At 39.8% G+C, this 25,593-nt stretch overlaps 2 protein-coding genes across 2 annotated transcripts in view; one reads left to right on the top strand and one right to left on the bottom strand.

Annotated features, from left to right (window-relative positions):
* The window catches only part of LOC149312760 (phosphatidylinositol-3-phosphate phosphatase MTMR7), a 46,671-nt gene extending 41,083 nt beyond the window's left edge, over positions 1-5,588 (top strand). Inside the window, exons 12-14 of the mRNA XM_089525303.1 lie at positions 437-568; positions 3,444-3,570; positions 4,689-5,588. Coding sequence (XP_089381429.1) covers positions 437-568; positions 3,444-3,570; positions 4,689-5,048 — 619 coding nt within the window. The 3' untranslated portion in view covers positions 5,049-5,588. The remainder of the gene's footprint in view (positions 1-436; positions 569-3,443; positions 3,571-4,688) is intronic.
* A 2,850-nt stretch (positions 5,589-8,438) lies between these two features.
* Positions 8,439-25,509, bottom strand: LOC149312759 (vacuolar protein sorting-associated protein 37A-like). Its single transcript, XM_089525304.1, has 12 exons — positions 25,134-25,509; positions 23,633-23,707; positions 22,025-22,139; positions 21,388-21,488; positions 20,246-20,459; positions 18,250-18,320; positions 16,640-16,767; positions 16,495-16,553; positions 16,334-16,402; positions 13,932-14,075; positions 12,272-12,352; positions 8,439-10,696 (listed from the first exon to the last, which is right to left on the bottom strand). Exons 1-11 carry the CDS (start codon positions 25,292-25,294, stop codon positions 12,272-12,274), a joined length of 1,218 nt encoding a protein of 405 aa, XP_089381430.1. The 5' UTR covers positions 25,295-25,509; the 3' UTR covers positions 8,439-10,696.
* Positions 25,510-25,593: the final 84 nt, after the last annotated feature.

Below are 25,593 nucleotides of genomic sequence, written 5' to 3'. Positions count from 1 at the left end.
AGAGGGGGGTTTGCATCCACACTGCAGAAATAATCCAGTCTGACATCACTTTAACTGCCATGGCTCAATGCTATGGAATTCTGGGAACTGTTGTTTTGTGACACAATTAGCCTTCTTTGCCGGAGTGCTTCAGTGCCATAACAAACTACAGTTCCCAGAATTCCACAGCACTGAGCCATGGCAGTTAAAGTATAGCTGTTCCTTTTATAGCATAACATCTGACAATTCATTGTGTTTCCAGTGTTGTGAGAAATGTCTTCAATAGTTCTAAAAAGTATTGAGGAATGACATGAAAGGATTTGGAATCATTTTTCTATCATTACCTGAGTTCTAGCCATCCTAAATGTAGACCTACTTTCTTAACATACAGCTATAAAGTTGGGGTTGAATGGAAACTTGAGCAATTCATGGATTTCTCTTTTAAATTAACTCTCAGGATTCAAGAGCGAACCTATTCACTTTGGGCTCACTTGTGGAAGAACCGTGTTGATTATGTGAATCCTCTGTATAGGGAAGACCATAATAGGACCCTGCATCCAAAGTCAACCCCCTGCCATTTTATCTACAAGTAAGTGACTTTCTTGACATTAGTTGTTCTGTAAAGCAAAATATTGATACAAAGTGCCATTCTTAATTTTCTCAGTTTCATTCTAGTTTGTGAGCAGATGTTAGAAGATGTATAGCCATATAGTGTTATTTGATAAACTGACTCTAAACTTTATGCCATGCCACTGGATTATTCCCCCAAATAAGCTGAGACCCAAATCACAAAGACATTCCTGATAATGTCTCTCCGAAACTCACATTTTCCTATTTAAACAGACTTTATGTGCAATGACGAGGCTGTTGGTACACAGTAGGTTCATGTTACAGTTGATCTGGAACAGGGTTTTTCAATATCTAGGGTACATTACCCTTATAGTGAAAATAGGGTTGCCAAAGCAAATATTGGAGAGAGCTTCTGTACCTTCAATAGTTGTTTAGAAGAGGGAATTTTCCATAGGTGTTATTTGTCACACAACTGTTAGCAACCAACACTTGCTGAAATTCCCTCTCCTACCCAACCATCTGAAGGTAAAGGAGCTGTCTCCATTTTCAGTCTAGCAACCCTAATTGAAAAAATTGGCCACAATGATGCCATGTCTGACTTTAATTTATCATTCAGGGAGCTGATTTCTCTTCGGTTACAAGGTCATAAATAGAACCATGTTTGTTCAGACCAAAGGCCTAAGCTAGTTTGGGTAGTGATTTCTCAGCTGAAAACTTTAAAAGAGCCCTGTTTATTCAAACCAAAGGTCTATGTCATAGTTGGGACATTTACATCCCTCAGTTTCTTCTTTTGCACCTCTCCTGCTGCCCTCATTTTTTTTTAAATGACAGTGTGATGCAGCAAATTGCTAAATGTGCTAGTGAATGGGATAAAAAATGGACAACAGTCGATATTATAGTGAATGCAATAGTCATTTAGTTCCTTTTAATTCAGTATGCATAGTCTATGGCTAGAATTCTGTTGGCCAATCCCAACTAAGGATGAGCAGGTTGCATGTGTGAATAGCAATAGAAATGCAAAACTTGTGGGTATGGTAATGAGAATTTAAAACATTCTGTATTTTATACACACAGAGTGTTCAAATAATGCATGCTTTTACCAAAATTTGAAACTATAACTTGATAACTACAGAGAGAAGCAAACATGAAAAACTGTAATGTTAAAAAGTATTTCATTACTAATTTTCTTATCAGGGAGCGGTAATTCTGCCCTTTTTATTTCCTTGTTACCTTGGTAAGGGAATTTAATCTTTAAAATCAATTTCAAGTCAGCAGTGTCTTTTGAGAACAGAACTCAAGAATTATAGACCTGGGAAGAGGGAGCGGGGATGCAGGCACTGAGGGCTATCATTAGAACCTATAGGGTTACAGAGCTTCTCAAAATAGTTTCTCAAGCCCTTTCTAGACAGCTCCATTCTGAATCCAAGTCTGACTGTTACTTAACCCAGCCACTGACCTGCTTATGTGCACGCAAATGACTTGTGACCACATATAACCAGAGGAATTAGGCAACAAGGAAGATCAGTCTCGCTCAAATTTGCCACAACATGACATACAATTGACACCTCCCCTTCTCTGAAATTTAAATGCAGACTAACTGAGTAACTGTTATCTTGCAATCTGTGACAGCAGACAAAACACACTGTGGCAACCATTGGCTAAGGATTACATAAGAAGGTGATGGCTTAGAACATCAAGTGCTCCTTCTTCTTAAGGCTCTATACCAGAGACCAGATTTCCAGGTGTGCCTTAACCCACATGAATGGGTTCCTTCTATGAATTGTGCCATTCATTTTACTTGAGGTCTCTATGCTGAGCTCATAGAGAATTAGCACCTTCTTTCTGAATTAGGGGTAGGCAACTGTGGAAGGCTATAGGATTGCATTAGCCCCGCAGGAATCTTTGGTGCAGCACACACCCACCCTGAAAAATTAACTTGTTTTACCCCAGCTACCCCCTAGGGGATAAAGGGAGCATTTTAATAATAGCTTTGGGCCTTCCTGAGCCACATTAGGCCCAGAAGAGTCTTTTTTTAACAGCAGGAAATAAGCAGAATTTACTTCTCTTGCAGTGCTTTTTCAAAAAAAAAAAAAAAAAAATCTCTTGGACCAAATGTAATGTAGTCATAGCTCCTAGAGTGCATTTTGTGGTTGCATTTTGCCCACTCCTGTTCTAAATGAATTGGGCAGCTTTTGCAATTGGAGAGTTTTGTGGGTATATCCAAGTTGCTACATCCATGACAATGCAGTGAAGCAGGGATAGTTGGTTTAGGAACAAAACATCTGATCCTTTAATCTACCTAAATTCCTTCTCCTATTTTTCTTTCTTACTTTCCTGTCCTGTATTAAATGATCTCAGAGGCAAGGTACAAATCACTTAAGATGATCTAAACAACTTAAAGATGAATCAAAACAAAATAAAACCCATATTCTGACTGACAGATCACAAACCAAGCCACGAGCTCACTACGCTTAGGTGAAAAAAGCCAAGTTTTAATTTGGCATTGATAAAAGTATAAGGCAGTGCCAGTGTGAAGGGGAAGGCATTCCAGAACTAGAGCATCATGATAGGTATGAGTGCCTTTATTAGCTGGAATATATGATGGCATCAAAATTTGAGCATCATTCATCCAAACTGAGAACTACTTTCCCAGACTGAAATATTCCAGATTCAGGGAAATACATGTGCCAGTTTTAATTCTGATAATGTTTTCTGTTAATTTTGTGGCTATCATAGCACAGAGACCAGAGTACAGTCTTATTTAAGAGTTTGGGCTGTTATTATCTACCTAGGTACCTGGGACTAAGCTCAGTGGGACTTATTTCAGAGAAGGCACATGTAGAATTGCTCTGCAGGTCTCATAGGTTTATTCTTATTCCTCTTCTATGTTTTAGGTTCTGGAGTGGAATGTATAACCGCTTTGAAAAAGGGTTGCACCCTCGGCAGTCTGTTACAGAGTACTTGATGGCAGTAAAAGAAGAAACACAGCAATTAGAGGAAGAGCTGGTGGTCCTAGAAGAGGTAAAGGCCCTTGGTTTCATGAAGTCATTTGGATGCCCAAGCCAAAGGCTAGCTCTGGTTGTGTACACTGAATGCACCGAATGGTCCCACATTTGGCTATTGCTTTCTGCATCAGTATGTGCACAGCTGAAGTTCAATGAAACCCATAGAAGCATCGCTAACATGTGGATTTGCCTACACTGGGTCACCAGTCCATGATAATCACAGTGATAGCTTCTGACAGTGTTATTTTCTTTTTCTTGAGGGACGTCTCTGCTGTTGGCAATGGTAGGTAATGTACCTCTATCTTGTTAGGGTGCCAGTAGATGCTATGAATTGAGCCAATAGGGCTTGGATCAGGCCTATATTACTTTCAGCTGATTAGAAATAAGCAATGAGTGTCTATTTGACCAAATTGTCCCAGCTGACAGGGAAGCTAACTATAGGCAATTCCAAATTACTTATTGCAGTGTTTCATAAGGATACCCCTTCTTTCAAAAATTTGTCAGGTAAGCCTGGATGGTTCTTTGTTGCATAAGCTGTTTTCAAACCAATCATCTTTTATCTTTTCCTCATATTGGTAGTCCATTGCTGGAGTGCTAGACATTTTCTCGCAAACCAAAAGGTAGCGATGGAAACCCAATTCAGTGTTATTCATTTCCTGGTTAAAAATGGGTTCCCCACTTATTATTTGGTCAGGAAGAATAATGCAGTGGTGATAATTTTGTGCAGTTTTCATACAGTATTTGCACACCCCATCTGCATAGAAATACATGTGGGTTATGTGAAATATTGTGGGGGAGTTGTGCATGTAACTATGGATCTAAAAGGATGAAGCAATGGAAAATAATGCCAAAGAATTTACAAAATTTCAGCAGACATATACTGTGTTTCATACTAAAGGCTGAATGGATGAGATTTTCAGTGACTCTGTGTGTCAGTGCTTACAGGACAGCTTACACTCCTCATTTTCACCAGGGTTTCTTTTTTAAAATAAGAATTATAGTACAGAACTTACATTGAACCGTGGATCAGTCTACTCAGGTTTTTTGGTTCAATGTTTTAACTGAAATTTCTAGACTTATACATGAGCATATATAGTATATGGGGATGAATGACTCCTGTTTCTTATCTTGCAGAGGTTGGCAAAGCTTACAAAAGTGCAATTAAATAATGGTGAAGCAAAGACAAAACAATATGGAAACACCGGCTTTGGACACTCTACCTCTAATGACAGCATAGCCAATACTCCCCAAGACTATACTGGCAATCTAAAATCATTTCCCTCCCGGAGTCCTTCTCAGGGAGATGAAGACTCAGCCCTGATTCTTACACAAGATAATCTGAAAAGCTCAGATCCAGATCTTTCAGCCAACAGTGATCAGGAATCAGGGGTGGAGGATATGAGCTGTCGATCACCTAGTGGAGGGGGATGTTTGCCCAGTGAAGAGAGCGCCAAAGATCGAGATTCAGATGAAGCTGTTTGCCTCACTGTCTGAAATGGCAGCTGGTCAGTAGGTAATAGAAGGTTGTCTGTGTAAAGTCCAAAGAACAGGAGCTCTGCACTTAAAAAGCCCCTATGTAACAAAGCTGTAAACAACGTTAAACAGGAAATAACCTCTCATATTTAGAACAATCATGTACTTACTGAATTGCCTTCATCTAATGTTATTAGTCCACATAACCATGTGAAATATTTATATTTTATTTCTTTGATGTTTGATCAGTGCTTAGTTTATCAATCATACTATCCTTCCAAAGACTCATCAAAAGAACATGTTTATGTAAACCATGCCAAAAAAAAACCCAAACCCTCACACATCTGAATGCAAACTTTCTCCTCTACACCAATATATATACTGTATATCAAAAACAAGCAAATGACTATGAAAATATTTCTTCCTTGTCTTGAATTCTTGGAAGATTTAATAGCTTTGTTATTTGTGTATTTAAAATATTGCTGGACAAAGGTGAAGTCCATTTAGTGATGATCACTGCTGAGCCCAGAAAATTAAAAGTTAAAACAGTCAAATCAAGTGCAAGATCATTCATTTATTTCATAGTCTGATGGCATATGTACATTACCAGGATATCTCAGTTTCATACCATCTTAAATGCTGGTACTTCTCCCAGTGAAATTTTAGTTTGATGAAATCACTCAGCTCCATTGACTTTCCAGAGTTCAGAATTTCCAGTGACCCATCCATGTGCCATAGTGCCTCTGAGAGATAAGCAGATCTTAGGTTTTGAGATTGCAGCATCATTATTTGAAACCAAGTTTCTCAAGAAATAAAGCCCTTTCATAACTATTCTATTTTATAAGGGTAACAGTTTAGAGCTGTAGTATAGTGGTTAGAGGGAAGTCTGTAATCTGGAAGAGATACAACTCAAACCCCCGTTCCCCATGAAACTCACTTGGGTGAACTTGGGCCAGTCATGTCCTGCTATAAGGAGTAATTGACAGTGCAGTGGAGACTCATGTATGATCAATGGAGAAAAGGTAGGATATAAATAAAGCAAAGCTTAAAATGTAGTTAGAGGAATTTGCCTTGATGGTTATGAACAAATGCTAGAAGAGCCAGGAGTTTCTGATGAAAGAACCTTTCTCTGTATTTTAGTTTCTGGTGAAAGAACTTTTCTGTATTTTATATTTCCTCATGACCTTACAAAACCCACATGCCTTGCAAAGAGTTGTTGAATCTGCTTTAGCTACCTGAGTCCTGGAATCCAACCTGTTTACGGAGCACAAATAAGGTAGCAATGAAGCAATTGAATTCAAACATGAAGGATGCTCATTCACTTTGCAAACTCTAAAGTGGCGTTCTCAGCTACTTCAAAGGACATTAGTTCCTTGTCAGTGACAATCCAAGTGAAAATACAAACATTTTTCAGCCTGCTCCTCCTGTGAGTAAAAATTCCAGGTGAAAAACACAAGTCTCCTTGGAGGAACCAACGGCCAAAGTTGGGTTCTCATGACCCACATTAATCATTATCATGTGATAAAATCTTAACTAGGTCATCTAGATTTATATGATTTTGAGGCAGAGTTTCTTTGAACCTGCACCTTTAACCAATAAACGTTAATGTTCAGGGAGTCCAAATCAGGATCCAGGAATATTTATTCATTTTTCTCTGAAAATACTTTTGTCTCTTAACTTGGCTCTAAAATTATGTTTTGGACCTCAGATGGACAAAAAGTATATCTTTGCCAGGGACCTAACTATAGCTAGCTAAAAATCACGATGAGAAAAGGGCAAATTGTGAAAAGAGAAAAATTTGCTTTTCACCAATGGGATATATCCAATAGCAGTAGAAAGGGAAGGATTTTCAGTTTTTTCTCCTTCCTGCAGTGTCATATCTTTGCCCCAGAAGATTGGGGCCCTTCCTGTTCAGCACAGGTTGAATTGTCCCTTCTTCAATCTGATGGATGAGGAGCAACATTTAGATACCACTCATGTCACATGGCATGGTGAATAGTAATGTCTCCACATACATAAAGTTGAACCAGATGGCTTATAGTTGAGGAAGATGGAGTAAGCTGGAAGATAGCTTCAAACATGTCCCGTCTTGACAGGGGAAGTCAGGATTGGGCAAAATAATTGGTACTTGCGTCAAAGGACAAAATGGTGTCCCCCAACATCTGTTCCACATACAGAAAGTAGACTTCCAGTTGAATCTTTCTTCAGTACTGATGATAAGATTGCTTTTTGTAAAAACCAATTCTCAGATCTAGTGACCAAGGTAAGTGATGCAGCCCATAGAGCTCTGTTCTCTAACAAGGAGGTATGGCCAGGAACCATATCTGTCTCAAGCAGCTGGCCCCTGTGAAGGTGGCCCCACTCCGCTATTCTGATAGTGTGGCTGGCTCTGGACCCACTGCACTCGACATTCCATTGAATCCATCAGCTCTCAAGCCAGCAGTGCTTCTACCATCACTGCTAGGGGCCAAAAGCTTTGTGCTTGTGAGAAGCAGACACATAAATTCCATTACTGCCTTTCTCAAGCTGAAAGAAAATGCAAGGGGATGAGAAAAGACGTGGGGTCAAGAATTGACAGAGTTCTGCTTTCCCTCTCTTTAGAATTTAGAAGAATTGTGACAATTTTTGTAGCTCCTCCATTTTGATGGGTGGTTAAATAAGACAGCCTCAATCCAGATGTTGACACATAACACCTGGTGCATAAAGCCTGCAGTTAGCAAATTATATGCCCATTCCATAGAATTTGGAGAAATACTAAGGGCTCCTTGTGCATCCAAGTGTGCTTGCAGCCATAGTGCCAATGCATGCAGAAGCCATATATGAGTAAGGCTCTTTTGCTGGATTGGAGTACTTGCATTTTTAGGTTTCTGCTGTCTGTATATCAGACTAATAGGATTTTAGGGAACCAGCATGGTGTAGTGGTTGGCGCACAGAATTACTTGGTGATCAAGGTTTGAATCCTGGGTCAGCCATGGCAACCCACTGGGTGACCTTGGGCTAGTCACACACACTCAGCCTCTGAGGAAAGAAAAGGACAACCCCTTTTGAGCAAATCTTCCTGAGAAAACCACATGAAAGGTTCACCTTAGGGTCACCAAAGTCAGAAACAACTTGAAGGCACACAAGAAATACCCTTCAACATGTATCAGACTACACATTCATCATCTTTGCCCTAATACATACAAGATTTTGAAGGATAAAGCGAAAGTAAATGTGTGTGCGCACACACAACTGTCATATTGCAAGGTGAAGGGCTCTTGTTCATGTTTCCAATCATGTCCAGAACAAAAAAGATTATACATGAGCTTCAATGCAAGGCATTCAAATGTTTTTTTAAAAAATCCATTAAGACTTTGCCATCTGTATTCTTCTCCAGTCTTGTTCTTCTATTATTTTATTTTTTCTATATAATTTCACATTAAAAAATGGAAGAAAAGTTCCATTTATGTCCTCTTCCACAATACATACACCCAACAGTCAACAGCATACACAGGTCCCCAATGGGTTTTTCTGTTTCCTCCTCCTAGGTTTTATTTTTGTTGTGGTTGTTTAAATTGGTACTCTTGCAAAACTTTGTTTTTACAATACTACCAATATCTTATCCAGGTATAAGGATGGGACCATTTTGACTACCCAAGGATCCATAATTGGATAACAAGTTTGTTATTGGTGTGTAGGCTGCTTTGGGTTCCACATATGGGAGAAAAGTGGGACAGAAATACTAAGCTGGTGCATTTCCAGATGTACTTGAAAACAATTCCTCGAAAAGAAAAGTTGAGAAAGAAGAACCAAGGTTCCTGATGACAAACACAGGTAATACAGTTGATAATATAATCTAAATGACACAGTAAAGTAGCAACAATATTTGTTCCACCAGACTTATTTATTTCCAGTTCTCAGTATTAGGAGTTCCCAAAATACTAAAAAGCTGAACTCTACTGCTATTTTCCACTAGATGAAGCTGATGTTCTGCTTCACAAATGCAAATAGTTTGCCCTCCACATTTGCAGCTTTGACTTTTGTGGATTTGATTATTTGCAATTTTAATATGTTCTTTGTAGGAATCTCTAGGTCATCCAGCGCAACTGTTCAAGAAGCTGATCATAGTGTTGTGCTGGAGAACCTAGATGTTCCTAGAGAAAACATTTCCCTAGGCATTTCTAGGTTCTCCAGCATTATTTTATGATCAACTTCTGACAGATGCTGACCAGAGTTGAACTGGAGATTCCTAGAGAGGTGTTCTCTTTGGTAAAAAGTAGTGTTTTTTTCATGGTTTTTCCATTCACAGGGGTCCTTCACCCTTAACCCCAGTGAATGTGGAGTGACCATTGTACTCATATAGAAATCTTCTGAGGAGACTCTATAGCCACCCAATTTGTAACAAGGAAGTGTTTTTGTGATGGGAGGGGGGGCATAGTGGGAAACATTCAAAATTGTCATGAACAAATTTATCTGTGTAGGGAAAAATGGGCTCAAGAATGTAACGCCTACAAAATAACTCTTGAGTTTCTTGCAAGAATGGCTCAATTTTGGAGCACCATGAACCAATTTAAAATGTTTTTATAGAACAAAACACTGGTCTTACAATGAGTGGATGTTTTAAATTCTGAAGAAGCCTGAATTAGAATCCAAATTTTATATATATAAAATACATTTAAAAAGTGGCAAACATATTCGGCTTATTGATTCCTGCCTGACCAAGGTGAGCAAGCGATGAAGGAATAGTTCTACTCAACTTGACCTTCCCACACTGTTTTTGTGTGTTTATATGTTATCTATTCAGGATGGAAGTCTTTTGTCCCTTCTTGATGCCAAGGTGCATTTCCACAAACCAAAATGCAAAACAGAGCAGAGAAAGTAAGACTACTAATCCTGAAATCCCTGAAAGACCTGCCTGCACTCTTACCTCCTGAAACGTTTTGCTTGTCCCATGAAAAGCTAGAAGTTCAGAACAAAGAAGCAAGAATTTTCTGATATGGCAGTGGATGTCAGATCATGACTAGAGATCACAAAAGGTGTATTGAATTCCTCCCCCAGATACACCTGATCTTAGCTGTATGCTGTTTATTATGTACTTTGCAAAGGGCTGTAAGGCAATGCTACAGTCTCTCAGCCTTATAAATTTCCCAGCTACCAGTATTGGATTTCAAAATATTGCGTTGTTAACAAACAAAAATGATGAAAAACTTGACTTCAAGAAACTGAATTCTGATGATATCATGTCAAAAGGGCCTAACAGTGCCTCACAATACTTTGCAACTTGATAAGTAATGAACATTTCTATAGCCCCCTTCACAAACTAAACCACCCAATGTTTAATACAAAAGTTATGAGTTACGTTGTATAAAATGTAAAAATCTAGCCAAAATTACATGTTTCAATATTTAATCTATAAAGTAGGTTGAGATAGCAGCAGGAACTTAAATATGGTCAGGATAAAGACAGGGAATATTAGTGCAAAAAATGCAATAGGAACAATTTTTTTGGATGAGAATAGAAAGACATACTAATTTGTACAAAAAAATTAATCTCAATATGTATACAGTTTTTTTTCTTATAAATACGAAATGAAATGTGTATTTGCAGAATAACCAATCTATGAACATGTGCTTTGCTGGATTTGTTCACTTGTCTTAGAAATGCTAGTTTCTTAGAAATTCTGGAAAAATCTGTGAACACAAAAAATAACAACAGTTAGTCAATTTTCTTATTGGTTTCAAAGATCCAATTGTTTCACATTAGCCCAGCACAAAAGCCGGGCACTTCCTTTAACTTTCTAGCCACCTTGTTTTTCCTGTTTACAAAGCTATAATTAAATAATCATATACATTAATATTGCATTTAGTGCCGATAGCAATTTGCTCGGCTCAGTCCTATTACAGCAGTATACAGATAGTACAGTCGGCCCTTCTTATACACTGATTTTTTATACACGGATTCAAGCATACACGGTTTGAAAATGTTGCAAAAAAGTATAAATTTACCTTGATTTTCCATTTTTTTAAAGGGACACCATTTTGCTATGCCATTATATTTAATGGGACTTGAGCATACATGGATTTTGTTATCCACGGGGGATCTTGGAACCAAACCCCAGCGTATAACAAGGGTCCACTGTATTACATACTATCCAGGGAAGTGATAGAAGGTGGCTGCTGCAAATGGCTGCTGTAAATCCCTAGTACTTCCTTCCCCTGAGCTCCTCCTATTCAGGGAAGGTGCTTCCAATATGATTTTGATAACCCCACTTTCTTCTTCCATGCTGCATTGTTACAGCCAACTTCATTCATTGTGTTCTCTACTTGTAGCAGCAACATTTAGGTTGTTTGGGGTCTGCTGAGAACAGGAATGCCAAAGTCATTTCTGTGCACTTTTTCTAGCACTTCTCTAAGAACAGCTTCCATTTTTTGCCTGTTAATGTTAGCACATGTAAATTAATATCAGCAGCACTATTACCTGAAATACATAATTATTAGAAATTTAACCTCCAAGATCAGAGGGACTCTGCTTAGGTGAGGGCTTTGTCTTTTCTTTTAACTCTGGATTGCAGGCTGAATCTTAAGTATTACATCTCTAGAATTCAGCAAATAATACAGCTAGTGCTTTTAAGTTGTAATCTATCAAATAGGATATTTTAGCACCTCAGAACCATGCTTTGTAGCTGAACACAAACAAAATTAGACTTATAAGTAGGCAACTGTATTCTACACAATGCTTCAGCCCTGTCAAGTATTTAGAGCTGGGACAAAAATTGTCTCAGGAAACTGATTGCATTTTACTGTTGTAATAACTTCTTTGTCCTCCCCCCTCCCCCACAATTAAACTAGTGGGAAAAATATCTCATTCCATTTTGTGGTTGAAACATGATTCAGAGAAGTTAGTGGGAGTGCTCAGATGACATACAACCCTTCCCCTGGCTGAAAGGTGGGAGTGCACAAGTGAACATTCAGTTGACCCTGTCCAGGAAAAAATAAGTCCCTGATGTTATGACAGGCAGGGATGGAAGGATGTAGTGCACACATCCATGGACAGTTTATCACAGTTCAGCCTGAGACAACACTCAAGAAAGCCCAGGGCCAAAGGGGTCAAACAGAAATAATCATAAAAACACATGCTGTCAGAGAACATGAGGGTCATACTGTTTCACCAAACATACCATTTATAGATAATGACTGTATGAGCTATCCTCTGCTACAGGATACATTGCAAGGCCCCTCTGGTGTCTGCCAGTGTATGGAACATACCTATAAGGGAGCATGGAATTGGCTGCGCATTGCTATTGCCTGCTGAAGCTTTTCCTCTTTGGCTCTTCTACAGTGGCAAATCTAAAAAAAGAACAATTAGTTAACATTCCTCTTTATTCTCATATACTGTACTTTTTGTTTTTAGGCCTGCAGGCAACATATCAAATCAATCAACTCCTATTTCATCTTAAAATACAGCTTTTAACACATTACATAGCTTTTAATCATTTTACTGTGAAATTAAACAGGAAAGCAAATCAAATTTTACAAACTTATTTTGGGCTTCAATTAGGGAAACCCAATTACTTTGGAAAGTCCCAGCCCTACTACTTCTTCACAAAGTATGCAAGGAAAATTGAAAGAAGTTTAGCTTACTTGCTAATTAGCTTACTTGCTGTTCACCGCTATGATCTTTGGAATAGCGGTATATAAATAAAACAAATTATTATTATTATTATTTAGTCTTACCCATAAAAATTTCAATGCATCAAGTAAACTCTGGTACAATAAGCTAACCACGTTCCATGGTGAAGCAAAGCAATCTTAGGGGTCAAACAGACTAGTGGCTTAGAGCAGCCCTGATCTGGCCCCATGTGGCCCAGGACCACAGCAACTGCACGGCCTGCTCTCAGAGCAGGCCACTGCCACAGTCTCAAACAGGTGGCCTGCAAGGAGCACTTTTTCAGTGCTCCTTTTCCCAGCGGCCTCAGAGCGGCTTCCAGCTGTGTCAGCAATGTGCGTTGTCTGCACGCCCCACCCTTGAAGTGTCTGGAAACCCATGTGTTTCGGGCCTTACAATACTTTCCTCTGAAACTGCCATTACTTATAGCTTAACCAAGAAGTGTTGAACTTTTTCTAAATTATTCCCCATTTCTTTTGAACTATACCTAGTAAGTTTTACTCTCTCCACACATTTTAGCATATTCTCTAACTACAAAGATACTACTACAAGGCCATTAAATTGCTAGATGGCAATCATACGTATGTATACTTTGCTAGGACAAAGACCCACTGAATGCAAGGATACTTAGTTCATTACAAACATACTTATGACGAATATGATAATTATTCACAGATCCTTCCACAGTGTAGCTACTGTGGATGATGTCATGGAGATGTCAAGGAGATTATTATTTTGGCATAGTTTCAAGAAGCAGCAATTTAAACTAGTGCATACTTCAGATGCAGAAATTGGTGGGCACTACTTGGCAATAGGAGATTTACTGAAATCTTATTTCCCAGAAAACAGTTCTGTCACATGCAGATCTAAAACAGCAAGATATTTATCTTCAGATCAGCACAAGGTAACAAAAAAAATTCCTATATCTTAAAGGCCTGTTACAGACTGCCAAAATAAAGCTGCTTCGGATCTCTTTGGAGGTATGCTGTTTAAATGATGCACGCACCCTAAGAATCTGGAAGCTGCACCAAAAGCTGCACTCCAGTGCTTAAGAATGGAGTGTGGCTTTGGTGCGACCTCCGGACTCTTAGGACCCATGCATCATTTAAACAGCATACCTCCAAAGAGACCCGAAGCAGCTTTATTTTGGCAGTCTGTAACAGGCCAAAGAGTTTTCAGCTGGAGTCATTTTCATTCTCTTTAAAGTTTAAGATATTTCAAACACACAGTTGTCTTAAAATTTAATAGAATTTTACATACTGTCCTTTTCTCCATGAAGCTACTAAGAAAGTCATCTATTTCAGTTTTGCCTTCCAAAAAATCTTCTGCAATAGTGTCAGACTCTTCTTCAGCTTCATGAGCAGCTACTTTCAGTCTTGCTTGTAGAGCACTTGCACTACAACTCTAAAGAAACAGAAGAGCGCTGTGGAACTAAAAAATGTTTCAGTGGCAATATAATTCTTACATCAAAATAGAAGCCAACTGAAGTACTCTGTTCCAGATACTGTAAAGCACCTTTTGATAAGTGAGAAGCAAGGCAAGTAAAGAACTAGAGTTGACTCTACTATGTCTGATTTAGAAATATTAAGAAATATTGGCTGGGAACCATTCTGGACACCAATTGGTAGAAAAGCAAAAGATCAGTGGGAGTGGGGTGATTTTTCCCTTTCTACTGCAGTTCCTCATGCACCTCAAACACCTGCTTTGACAGGATAATTCTCTGCAGAGCTGGTTTTTGGACAGCTCTGATCAATGCAGTGTAGAAGGAAATTGAAGGAAGTTCAGTCACACTGGTGGTACCTTGCTAGCACTATGTTGGATTTAGGCTGTTAGTAACTATTGTGTGCCCTTCACTTACATGGGGATCCATTCCACCTCCCGCCCCCCCCCCCCCCCCCCCCCGTGTAAGGGAAATACTGTGTATGATAGAGCTGCATTGAAAACAATGGGGCTCATGCCTGCAGCACGGTGCATGCACCATTGCCTCTTCTGGCATGTAGCTTTCAGCGTATGCTGAAAGCCATGTATGGCACACCTGCATATGACGTGGGTGCACTGTATTGCCTTACTGTGTAGTGGTGTGGTGGGGTGTGGTGGTGGTGCAGACTGCGTTTGTGAGATAGCAGTGAAGGGGGGAATCCAGTCTTGCCTTCCACATACTACGGATGTGTGTCTGGTACTGCTGACATGTGACAGTGGGTGCATGCTGCTGCAAGCCCCCCTGCTGCCGTGGCTCCATTCACTGACAGAGCTAGGGCAGCAGGGAAAAAGACAAGGGAGGCAGATGAACATGCACACACATGTCCCTGCCAGCCCTGACTTCCATGGTTCCCTTCACTGATGGAACCAGTGCAGCGGGGGAAAAGGCAAGGGCAGCGGATAATCACAAACCCTTCCCCACTGCCCTAGCTCTCTCCGCCTAGGGAATCAGGACAGTGAGGAAGAGGATGGGGTGCCCCTGCCCACTGCTCTCTTTGCCAAGAGAACCAAGGCAATGGGGAGGAACGTGAGGGAGACAAATGCATGCTTATCCTTGCCAGCCTCCCCACTGCCCTGGCTTCATTTGCTGATGAAACCAGAGCAGCAGGAAGGAAGGTGATTGTGGCAGATGCATGCATGCCCCTCCCTGCTGACCAGCAGCAGGGAAATCTGAACCAGGAAACCTCACTCTCCGTCCCTGACCCACCTTCACTGCCTTGTTCTTCCAGCTGCCCATCCCCCGGCACCCTTTCTGAATGTCACTGGGCAGCGAATGACCAGCTGGCTGGGGCACAGGTGAACAAGGCAGTGTCGAGGGGTGCACTACACCAGGTGACACCAACACTAGAGATGTCACTGCTTACACAAATACTTTATATAGAATAAAACCAAAGGACATGTAGTCATCTTGCGTCCCAGAATATAAAATAAGACTTTTGCAGACCTGATTAATTAAAGACTAAATTAGTGTGTCTTGCACACCTGTTAAAAAACAACAACTCTACAACAACTACAGGGATTCAAATATTATTTTTTTCCCCAAAGCTAGGAGAGTATTGCATTGGATCCTACAGTGTCCTTCTCCTAGCAGCAGAAATTGGGATCCAGGAGAGGTTCTTCACATGGAAGTGGTGGGAAACTAGTATTTGTTGATATTCAATTCAGTCTCACCACAATGTGCTCTAGAAATCTGAAGGACCCAAGGGAAATAATGGTAGTTGGTGCAAGAAAAATTGGAGAAAATTTAGCAGGCATATATTTTACACCTTCAAATCACAAATTTTTCCAGTGATATTTTTCTAGACTGTAACACTGGAGTTCTATTCATGAGAAATGCCCACCACTGCATGGTTATTTTTGCAGATTCCCCCTTTTCCTTTGCAACCCTTTGCTCCCTTCCCAAATCTATTCCAAATACCTGGGAAAGACTTTAGAATGAGGGGTTGGGGAAACTCAGAAAAATGGCCCTTCTTCTAATAGTGAGATACTCTGTGGAATGTCACAGCAACAGAGTACAAATAGTACTGTAGCCTAGTAAAAGGAACACAGATATGTTGCTGAAGTCAGACTAAAGATTCCTCTAGTATCTCTGCTAGTGGCCAAGTGTATGCCTACAGGAAGCTCACTAAAAACAATGTGAACAACTGCTTCCTTTTTTTTAAATGCAAGAAGAGAAACCTTACCTCACTAAGTTCATGCTGCCTTTGCATCTTCTTTTCAAACATGGTCTTCAACTGAGTAAGCTGTTCATACTGAGAAGGAAGCAAACATTTTTTTTTTTTAAAAAAAAGCAGACTCAAAATACCTTCTCAAAAGACACAAGCAATAATTTTCACTCACTCACTTTATCCAACACTGCTTGTCTTTTTGTCTCCAAGCTTGGTTCCAGTAACAAATTTTTTTCTGCAAAGTAAACCCACTGTTCAATTTTACATTGTTACTGTTAACTCTCCCAATGTTATTAAATTGTAAATATTTTGAAAACTTACTTGCTAGCTCCTCAATGCTTTTCACTAAATCATCCTTATCATTAATTACTTGCTTCAACTGGGGCAGATTAACAAATTGTTCCAGAAGTATATCTTCTTGCTCATTCATATCCGTCAGCTGTGATATGCTGAATATTAAAACAGATTTTAAAAAGAATATTTTGCAGAAGAATAGCTAGCTGTATTAGTTAAGCATTTTAATTGTTATTGTTGTTGTTTTTGTCATTGTTCTACAGACTATGTGTTTTATTGTAAAAACTCAATAAAATTAATTAGAAAAAATACTTTTTGGTTTGTGGATATCATCTAAATCATATACAGTCATCACTCCATATTTGCGGCTTTGATATTTGCGGCTTTGATTATTCATGGAGTTCATTAATATGTTCTCTCTAGGACTGTCTAGGTCCTCCAGTGCAAGTCTGTGGTCAACTTTAACTATAAGTTGCACTGAAAGACCATTTGTAGCTACTCCAGTGCCATTCTATGGTTAGTGTATGTTGGACATTGACCACAGAATTGCACTGGAGGACCTAGAGAGTCCTAGAGAGGTGTCCTCTCAGGTAAAAACAGTGTTTTTGTTATTTGCGTTTTTTCCATATTCACGGGGGTCTTGTGCCCCTAACCTTAGTGAATATGGAGGGACAACTGTATATTAATTATCAGGGGCCAAAACACAATGCAAAAATAATTTAGTCTGAGACCATTTTAACTGATCTGGCTCAATGCTAGGGAATTCTGGGAACTGTAGCTTTGTGATACATTTAGCCTTCTCTGTCAGAGAGCTTTGGTGGCACAACAAACTACAGTTCCCAGAATTCTCTAGTACTGAACCAGAGCAGTTAAAGCAGTCTCAAAATGGATTATTTCTGAAGAGTGTTTTGGCCCAAGGTCTTCCTTACTGCTGCAAAGATTTTCACTTTCACAGAGCAACCTGGGAACCCTGGTTAAGAAACCCTGACCTACACACACACACACCCTACCTATAAACATCCACACATTTATATACACATTAAGCGTGCGTACCTCACTGAAACCTAGGCCCATGGCACTATTTATGTTCCTACAGATTAAAAAAAGTTTGCAATATAGCTTTGAAAAAATTGTGCCAATACAATAAATCCAACAGAAATGTCTCTGGATGATTTGTAGTCCTGCTGTCATAAAAATGTCCTGTGGTCGGGAAGAAAACACGTACACTTTGACCTAATTATATTTACATTGGATCATTTTTCACATGTTAATTTTTTTTGTAAACAGCAGTATTTAGTGATAAGTTTTCTAATAACAAGAGGGAAGTAACAGTGTGATCATTTTCTCTAAAATTAGTTCTCTCAATGTACATCTCAGCTTTAAATTCTATATTTGACCTCCATAGATGCTGCGATTTTTGCTTTCTGTTGTTTTATTCAATCAGTTACTGGTGTTATGATGTACGCATTTTATACTTACATTGGTTTTATATTTATTTAATGTAATTCACCCATATGTTAGAGAGGGCATACAAATGCCATGAACAAATAGATGGAATAAATATATAGCAACAATTAAGAACTACTTCAGACTTTAAAAGCATGATTTGAATAATATATTAATTTTTATATTTTTACCTGAGATCTGATAGTTCTGGAAATGCATCAGGAACATCAGGCATCTTGTAACTGAATCCATTTTGACTTCCCTGAAAATGTTAGGAAGCTGTTAAGACACTGAAAATACTTCTTTCTAAAGACAGATTTGTAGCTGATAAATTTGAAAACAATGCAGAACTTTCTTGTGTCATTATAGGACAAGTTAAACAAATCATGAACATAAAATCTATTTGACAGGGACAAACAAAGCACAATCCTATACCTATCTACACAGAAGTCTCTGTGATTTCAGTGGTCTTAATCCCTGGTAACTGCACATAACAATGCACTGTCAATGTTGAACAGAAATCTACTCTCTTTCCAAATTAGAGCAACAAATTCAGGAAAAATACATACACTTATACCATACAAGTCTAAACGAACAAAGAGGTGTGACACATACAATTTTTAAAGAAAAAGCATATCTTCTTTCCCATGAAGAGGCTAGAAGATGAACAGGATGAATAAATCAGTTTTAAGAAGCACAGTTGGTACAACAATATGTTTTTCTGATCATGATCCCTTAGAAGATGATTCTGGCACATGTTAAATACTTAAAACACAAAAAACAGGACCTAACTTCTGATTCAGTCTAACTGGCTAACTTTGGGGCTTTCTCATACCCTGGCATTGCAAAATGATTCAAGTTGTTTTGCGGAGTACAACAGATCCAACACCTCTATTATGTGAAGTAATGCATAATACATTTGATGAAGTCATATCTAGTAATGCCTTAAGGATGCATCATAATCCTGCAGTATTGTTCCCATTCCTGACATACTGATCACATTCAGATTGATCTCTTCCTGTCATTATCATTAGGTGGGGCTATGCACGTATTGGGCTAATATCTGGATGCTGTAACAGTATGGATTACAGTTAATAAATAGACACTGAATCAAAAGATGGACACTGTGGGCTAGTGGTTACCTGGGCCAAGAACTAGGTAAAGAATGTGCCACTTGATATGGAGGCACTTCCTCTGGAAGAACAGGCATGTAGCGTGGCGCTATTACTAGATTCATGTCACTAGATGCCTGAGTGTCCTCAGTACTTACAGGCTCTGTTAGTTGGCCCACTAACTATTATTCCTCCTGGCCAAGGATTACTGTCAGCCCTCCAAATCCACAGATTCTTTATCCATGGATTCAGCAATCCATGGCTTGAAAAATCAAGGGTTTGCTTATTGGAATTTATATATTTTTATTCCAAAAATATATAAATCCCAATATGCAAACCCTTGATTTTGCCATTTTATATAAGGGACACAATTTCACTAAGACACTGTATACAATGGGGCATGAACATCCTGATTTTGGTATCCACGAGGGATCCTGGAACAAAAGAGCAGCGGATACCAAGGGCCCACTGAAGTTCATGTTGTGGTAACTTTTCATCTATTTACTGCAAATTATTCCGTGTGGGACTTCAAGGAGAACATGGAAACTGCAGCCATAGACTGCTGTCCAGAACATCATACAAAAACCATTTAACACAACAGGTAAAGGAACCACATGGCTGCCAATATGCTTTCAATCTGAGCTCCTTGTGTTAGTTTTGACACTTACAAGTATTAAGTGATTTGGGATCTCTTTGCTGTATACAGCTGGGGGGTGGGTCTCCTCTGTGTCCCATGGTTGACACTTATTGTACTCAGGTGGTAATAAAGGATATCCTTAGCTGCGACTTTAACTTTTCATAAAAACTGTTTATTGATCATATCCAGCCCTGAGATATTTTGATATTGGAAATATTTTAATAAATAAATAAAATAAATAATAATGCTATAAGAGACTACAATTTTGTTGTTTGGAGTGAGGTTAGTGGCTCTTATGTGTGTACTTTATCATCTTTGTTGAGTATTTTAACTTGTACTGCTGACAATACTTTTGGGATCTCTAGACACTGGATCTTTGGACTGGTATCTGTGTACAAGAAAACAGTTGGAATCACAAAGCTTGCTACTGATAAATACCTGTAAAAAAGTTTCTGCTGTTGGAACAGGTAATGGCAAGTCTGTTATCATACCAAAGGAAGGAGCAGCAGGTCTGTCAGTTGTGTACCCTGAAGAAAGTGAATCTGCATGTGGCACAGATGCTATAGACCTATTTGTTTCTGGTGGCCGATATGGAGAAAGAAATGGGAAGTTCTGAGTATACGAAGGAATTCCAGCTGGTTTGTTGTAAAGGCTAAAGAAAAAAAGAGGAAGGGAGAATTTGTCATCAGCAACACTTCAGTTTTCTGCTTTCTTCCTCAAAGGGAAAAAAAAATACTAAAGCATACAGAAGGTGTTGTGGAGTAATTTCTTGTAAAAAACAGGTGTAATTAATCATGAACTGACAATGGGAAATAGCAGTTATCTATAAAGAGTTATTTTTTCTGGGTAATGAAGGTGTTAGGAAAAGGCATTTTAAAATTAGCATGGTGAGTAGGAGTAAAGCTTCTTTACCATGTAGTTTTTAGCTACTTTTAAAGGACATTTTAACACATCTTTACAGGCAGAGATTTGACATGAATTTTCACACCATATGCACTGTCTGGTTACTTGCAATTTTTAAAAAAGAAGCAAAGTAATGAACAGAGGAGCAAGTAACTTTAGATTATTCCCCACCAAATATCACAATGAAAACTATAACTGGATTAAATTACTTTTAAATTACTTTACAATATATTTTATAATTGCTCACTCAAGTAACCTGATCATGTAACAATACAATATAGTAGAATGTCATTCCATATCATTACATACTTTTAAATTTTCTTTTTTATTATTTCTAATGAAGCTTGCCATATGCTATTGGAAGGTGTGTGCGCATGTGTGAGGGAGCATGCTGTTGTGAAATTCAAATACAAAGCTCCCTTGAGCATGTGGAACTGATAACTGGCAATATACTTATTGTGAACAAAAAACTAAGGAAGGAAATCTGAATTTATGGCAGAAAATGGATGGGAGCCTGAGATATGGCCCAGAGTTTAGCTATGTCATCTCTGAATGAGAGCCACATTTTGCTAATTCAGGTGCAGGGTAACCTTACAGAACACAAGTGTAACCTTACAGAACAAACTAATTTATTTATCCATTTCAATTGTTGACCTCATTCTTCTCCATTTACTTACTATGGAAATGACGTTGAGTTAGGAGCCAAAACTGGAGGATTCTTCCAAAACTCATCAAGTATACTTTGAACAATTTTCCCAAGATCTGAATGCATAGTGAACTGTTAGGAAGATTTAAAAACTATATTACTTTACACATGATTAAAACAGGTGAAGCTATGAAACAGACCACTTTAAGACAATTCTGTGTGTGTTTGTGGCTGGGGTGTCAATGACAGTTATACTTGGTCCTATGTACACATGGTTGTACACATGGAGTCCTCTGCATAATATCCATAGATTTATAGGGTGGATTCAGTCCATCATATAATATAAACTAGGATTCTTAAAATACAGGCTCTGTGCAAAATACATTTATGGAGTCTTTCAGTTAAAAACAACAACACTAAATTAACCAATGAAAAACAGTGGAAACTGCTATGGCCTGTCGTTCGCTTTTTGCATTTTCTCTCTCTACACGACTCATATTCAATATCTGAGCAAGTATATTCTTTTGAAAGTTTCATTAATACTGTGATGGAACTTAACTCTGCTACCCAGCATCACTGCTGCTACTAATACATCCTGAAAGACATGCAAACAATTCTATTATTGACCACCCCATTATTATTCCAGAATCTTACACAATTATACATACACTGCTTATTAAAGGGCAGGCAACATACACTCCTTGTTTGTCCATTAAATGATGTCGTATGGGTGGGAAAACACTGATGATTGGCTTTTCCTGAGGAAACTGAGGTGGAAGCAAGCTGTAAACAAAAAGGTAGCCAATTATTACCTCTGCATTCATGTCCATGATGCAAATTAAGTTACCTGCCTTTTATTCTAGGTTACAGTACCTTTCGAAATTCAAGGTTTTTATTCCTAGGAAACAATGACAATGGTGATGTGATTTCCCTCCTGAGAATTCCCTTCACACACAAACAAAAATAACAATTCGCCCACTGAAATTCTATTCTTTTCTGCACAAAACACACAGCCCATAGTGACTCAAATTAGTCAAATCATTTTGTAAATCAGCGGAGATCTGCCCTGGATTATATGGTATCAAGAGAGTTGAAAGTCACAGTAAATCCTGAGCTCTTTTTCTCCTCTCCTCTCTTTGCATATAAAATAAAAAATGTAACCTGTAGCTACATACAAACCCAAAAGAATGCGATTAGAACACGTTAAGGGCTGAATTCACAGGCAGGATACCACAGGCCAACTCATGGTATCCTATCCCATCCCTGGTACTGGCCAATTCCCACCCCCAGTACCTACCTCGGCTGGCATGGAAACCTGGGATTGCTGCACCACCTTACCTGCTGCTGTGTTCCCTGGGAAGGCTGCCACCATGGCTCATAAGGGCAGAAATGGAGCACCTGGGTTCACCCATGTGGCCAGGTGCCCCCTTCTGATGTCACAGGCTGCAACTGGAGCCGTCACAAGGAATGCAGTGGTGTCAGGTAAGGGGGTGTGCAGCTATACAGTCTGCTGCTTATAGTGGCAGAGTTTCTAGGAAATTCCACTTCCAACAGCCAGTTATAAAAGACCGTGCTAAGGGCCCTTTGGACCAGAATTACCAAATTGGCATCCAGTCCACCTGATCCAGGCCTGTTGGTTTGTGCCATCTAAACAGGACAAACCCAAAGTGGGGGAAACACGGGCCTTTTGGCCCATGTGCCTTAGTTAGCAAACCAGGAACTGAATCCTACATCTGACCTCAGCTAACACTGCTGTTTTAAGTTAGTTTTGACTGGGAAGCTTTCATTCTCTTCCTCTGCAAAAAAATGGGAACCAGCCTGCCACATTTTGGGAAAAGACGAGACAGAGTTTGGGTGATCTTCTGAACCTTTGAAGTAGGTGCTTGGTAATATTTTACTCAACTCTTCAAGCAGTAGCAACACATTCTGTTTTAACTGATGTAAGCCACCCTGGTAGTGTTACACAGAAGGGCGGGATAAAAATTAATGAATTATTGTTATTGTTATTATTATGATTATGGTCCTCTGACATTTTGAATTTTGCTGCTGGTAGAGCACTACCTTTGTGTATGGACAGTCTCAAAAATAAGAAGCTAATCAAAGAAAAAAAAACCTTTACAAAATTGATAATCATTTATATTAGGCTATAGGACTGAATTCTGGTAAAGCAATCGCTTTAATCTTGCCAGTAAATTTCAGCTATCGGAGTTTACAAGGCACAGCACAGCTAAATTACTGAAGTGGGATATAATTACAATCACGTACACAGTACTCACATGTTAATATTAATTGTCAAGTTGTTTACAGTGAATGGCAAACGATACTCCACATCTTTTTGAATTTCGGCTATGCTGTTAAAAGAAATGTACAGATTTATCAATGGTTGCGGAACGCTGATATCCATGAACTTAAACAATGTGGTCGTTAAACACTCAACAGACTAGTAATCTCAACACAACAGTTGATCCTAAATGTCTCCCACTGAAAGAAATGAATTCGATGTGCCTTTCTTTAATCGAAATGTGTCCCAATGCTTTTGTCACAGTGTCTTGTAATGCATTCAGCCTTTGAGCATTGGCATCTGAAAGCATCCTGGAGCCTGCAGCTGGTGGAGTGTAACAACTTGTTTTTTCGGATAGCTAGTTTCTACCGGACAGGCTCCTTCCTGAGCCAGCATTTAGTCTCCTCCCATCCCCTAATCTGGCAGGGAAATACATTCCTCAAATGGCTAATTTGTTTTTATCCTTAGATTACATACACAATAATGACTAAGCCTTTTTAGTCATTTTAGTACCACGCCAAGTGTTGTCCAGCTGGACACAAGCCAATATTGGCATGTTCTTCCACTTTCAGTTCTTTGAAGTCTAATTTAGCGCAACTGAAGCGCAGCTGCTTCTGCAATTAATGCTGAAGTACCCACTGCCTAGAAACGCCATGCTCCAACATACGACGCAGAGGTCTTTCTCAAATCTGAAGCCTATCCTATGATGGTTTGAGGGTGCATCTACACAGTAGAAATCATGCAGTTTGATGCCATTTTAAGTGCTGTAGTTCCGTGGTGTGGAATCCTGGGATTTATAGTCACACGGTCTTTGGCCTTCTCTGCCAAAACCACAAATCCCAGGAATATGTAGGATGACAGCAGCCAAAGCGCTGTGCTGCGTTGTTTCTACAGTGTAGGCCAGCGGTTCTCCAACTTTGGTCCTTTGGGTGTTTTGGGCTTCAACTCCCAGAAGCCCCAGCCATCTTGGCCAACAGCCAGGAATTCTGGGAGCTCAAGTCCAAAAATATCTAGAGGAGTGGTCCCCAAACTGTGCTCTTTAAGCAATTTTGGACTCCAGCGCCCAAAAACCTCAGTCACGCTGGCCAATACTCTGGGATTCTGGGAGCTGGAGTCCAACATCCCTTAAAGAGCACAGTCTGGGAACGACTTGAAGGCCCACAGCAAGAACAGAATCTTGTGATTAAGGAGATTGCTGCACTTGGCTCTTATATGGCGCTGCTATTCATTCCGCTTTGACTGCCCTGGCTGTTGCATTCTGGGACTTGTAGTTTAAGGAGGGGCATTTAGAACCCTCAGGCAGAGAGCTCTCAGGCCTCACTGGACTACAATCCCCAGAATGCAACAGGAGGCAGGCAGAGCAGAGCAGAGCGCTCTATCCAAGAGTGCAGTGAGGCAATGTACCAAGAAGCCTCTTCTTCCCTCGGGGGAGGGGCACTGGGGCCACCACCAACTACGTTTCCCGGGATCCCCGGAGCAGAAAGGCTGCCACTCACTTGGCGTGGGCGCTGCGCAGGGACTCGATCTGCCGCTGCTTCTGCTGCTGGAGGCTGGTGAGGGGCGAAGGCAGCGGGGCGGAAGAAGAGGAGGACGAGGAGGAGGAGGCGGCCCCACTGCCACCGCCGCCGGCTTTGGAGAGCGGGAAGAGCCAGTTCATCCCGCCGCCTCTGCTCCCTGTCTCCCTTCACAACGAAGGCGAGGCCTGAGCAGCCCCTTCTCTTCCTTCCTTCGCGCCGGAAGCTCACATCCTTTCCCTTTCCGGAAGTTGGCGGAAAGAAAACACCTCACACCCAAACGTCGACATAAGGCGCATGCGCCAATGGTGGGGGAAACTCCTCTCGTTACGTCATCACCGGTCGCCTTCCCTCGATTGGTCTCCTCTCTCCCACTCGAGAAGGAAGGAAAAGGCCGCCCAAATGACAACACAAGGCGCATGCGCCAGCGAAAGAAACAAAC

Source organism: Sceloporus occidentalis, unplaced genomic scaffold (assembly GCF_023333645.1).
Source record: "Sceloporus occidentalis isolate IW3139 unplaced genomic scaffold, rSceOcc1.0.p SCAF_5, whole genome shotgun sequence".
In the NCBI taxonomy this organism is placed as follows: domain Eukaryota; kingdom Metazoa; phylum Chordata; class Lepidosauria; order Squamata; family Phrynosomatidae; genus Sceloporus; species Sceloporus occidentalis.
This window is presented reverse-complemented; position numbering and strand designations above follow the sequence as displayed.

Coding starts and splice junctions, on each gene's coding strand:
- LOC149312759 (XM_089525304.1), bottom strand. CDS start 25,294: ATGAACTGGCTCTTCCCGCTCTCCAAAGCCGGCGGCGGTGGCAGTGGG. Junction 23,708..25,133: donor CTGCGCAGCGCCCACGCCAA/GTGAGTGGCAGC, acceptor TTCTTTTAACAG/CATAGCCGAAATTCAAAAAG. Junction 16,403..16,494: donor GACAAGCAGTGTTGGATAAA/GTGAGTGAGTGA, acceptor CTTCCTTCTCAG/TATGAACAGCTTACTCAGTT.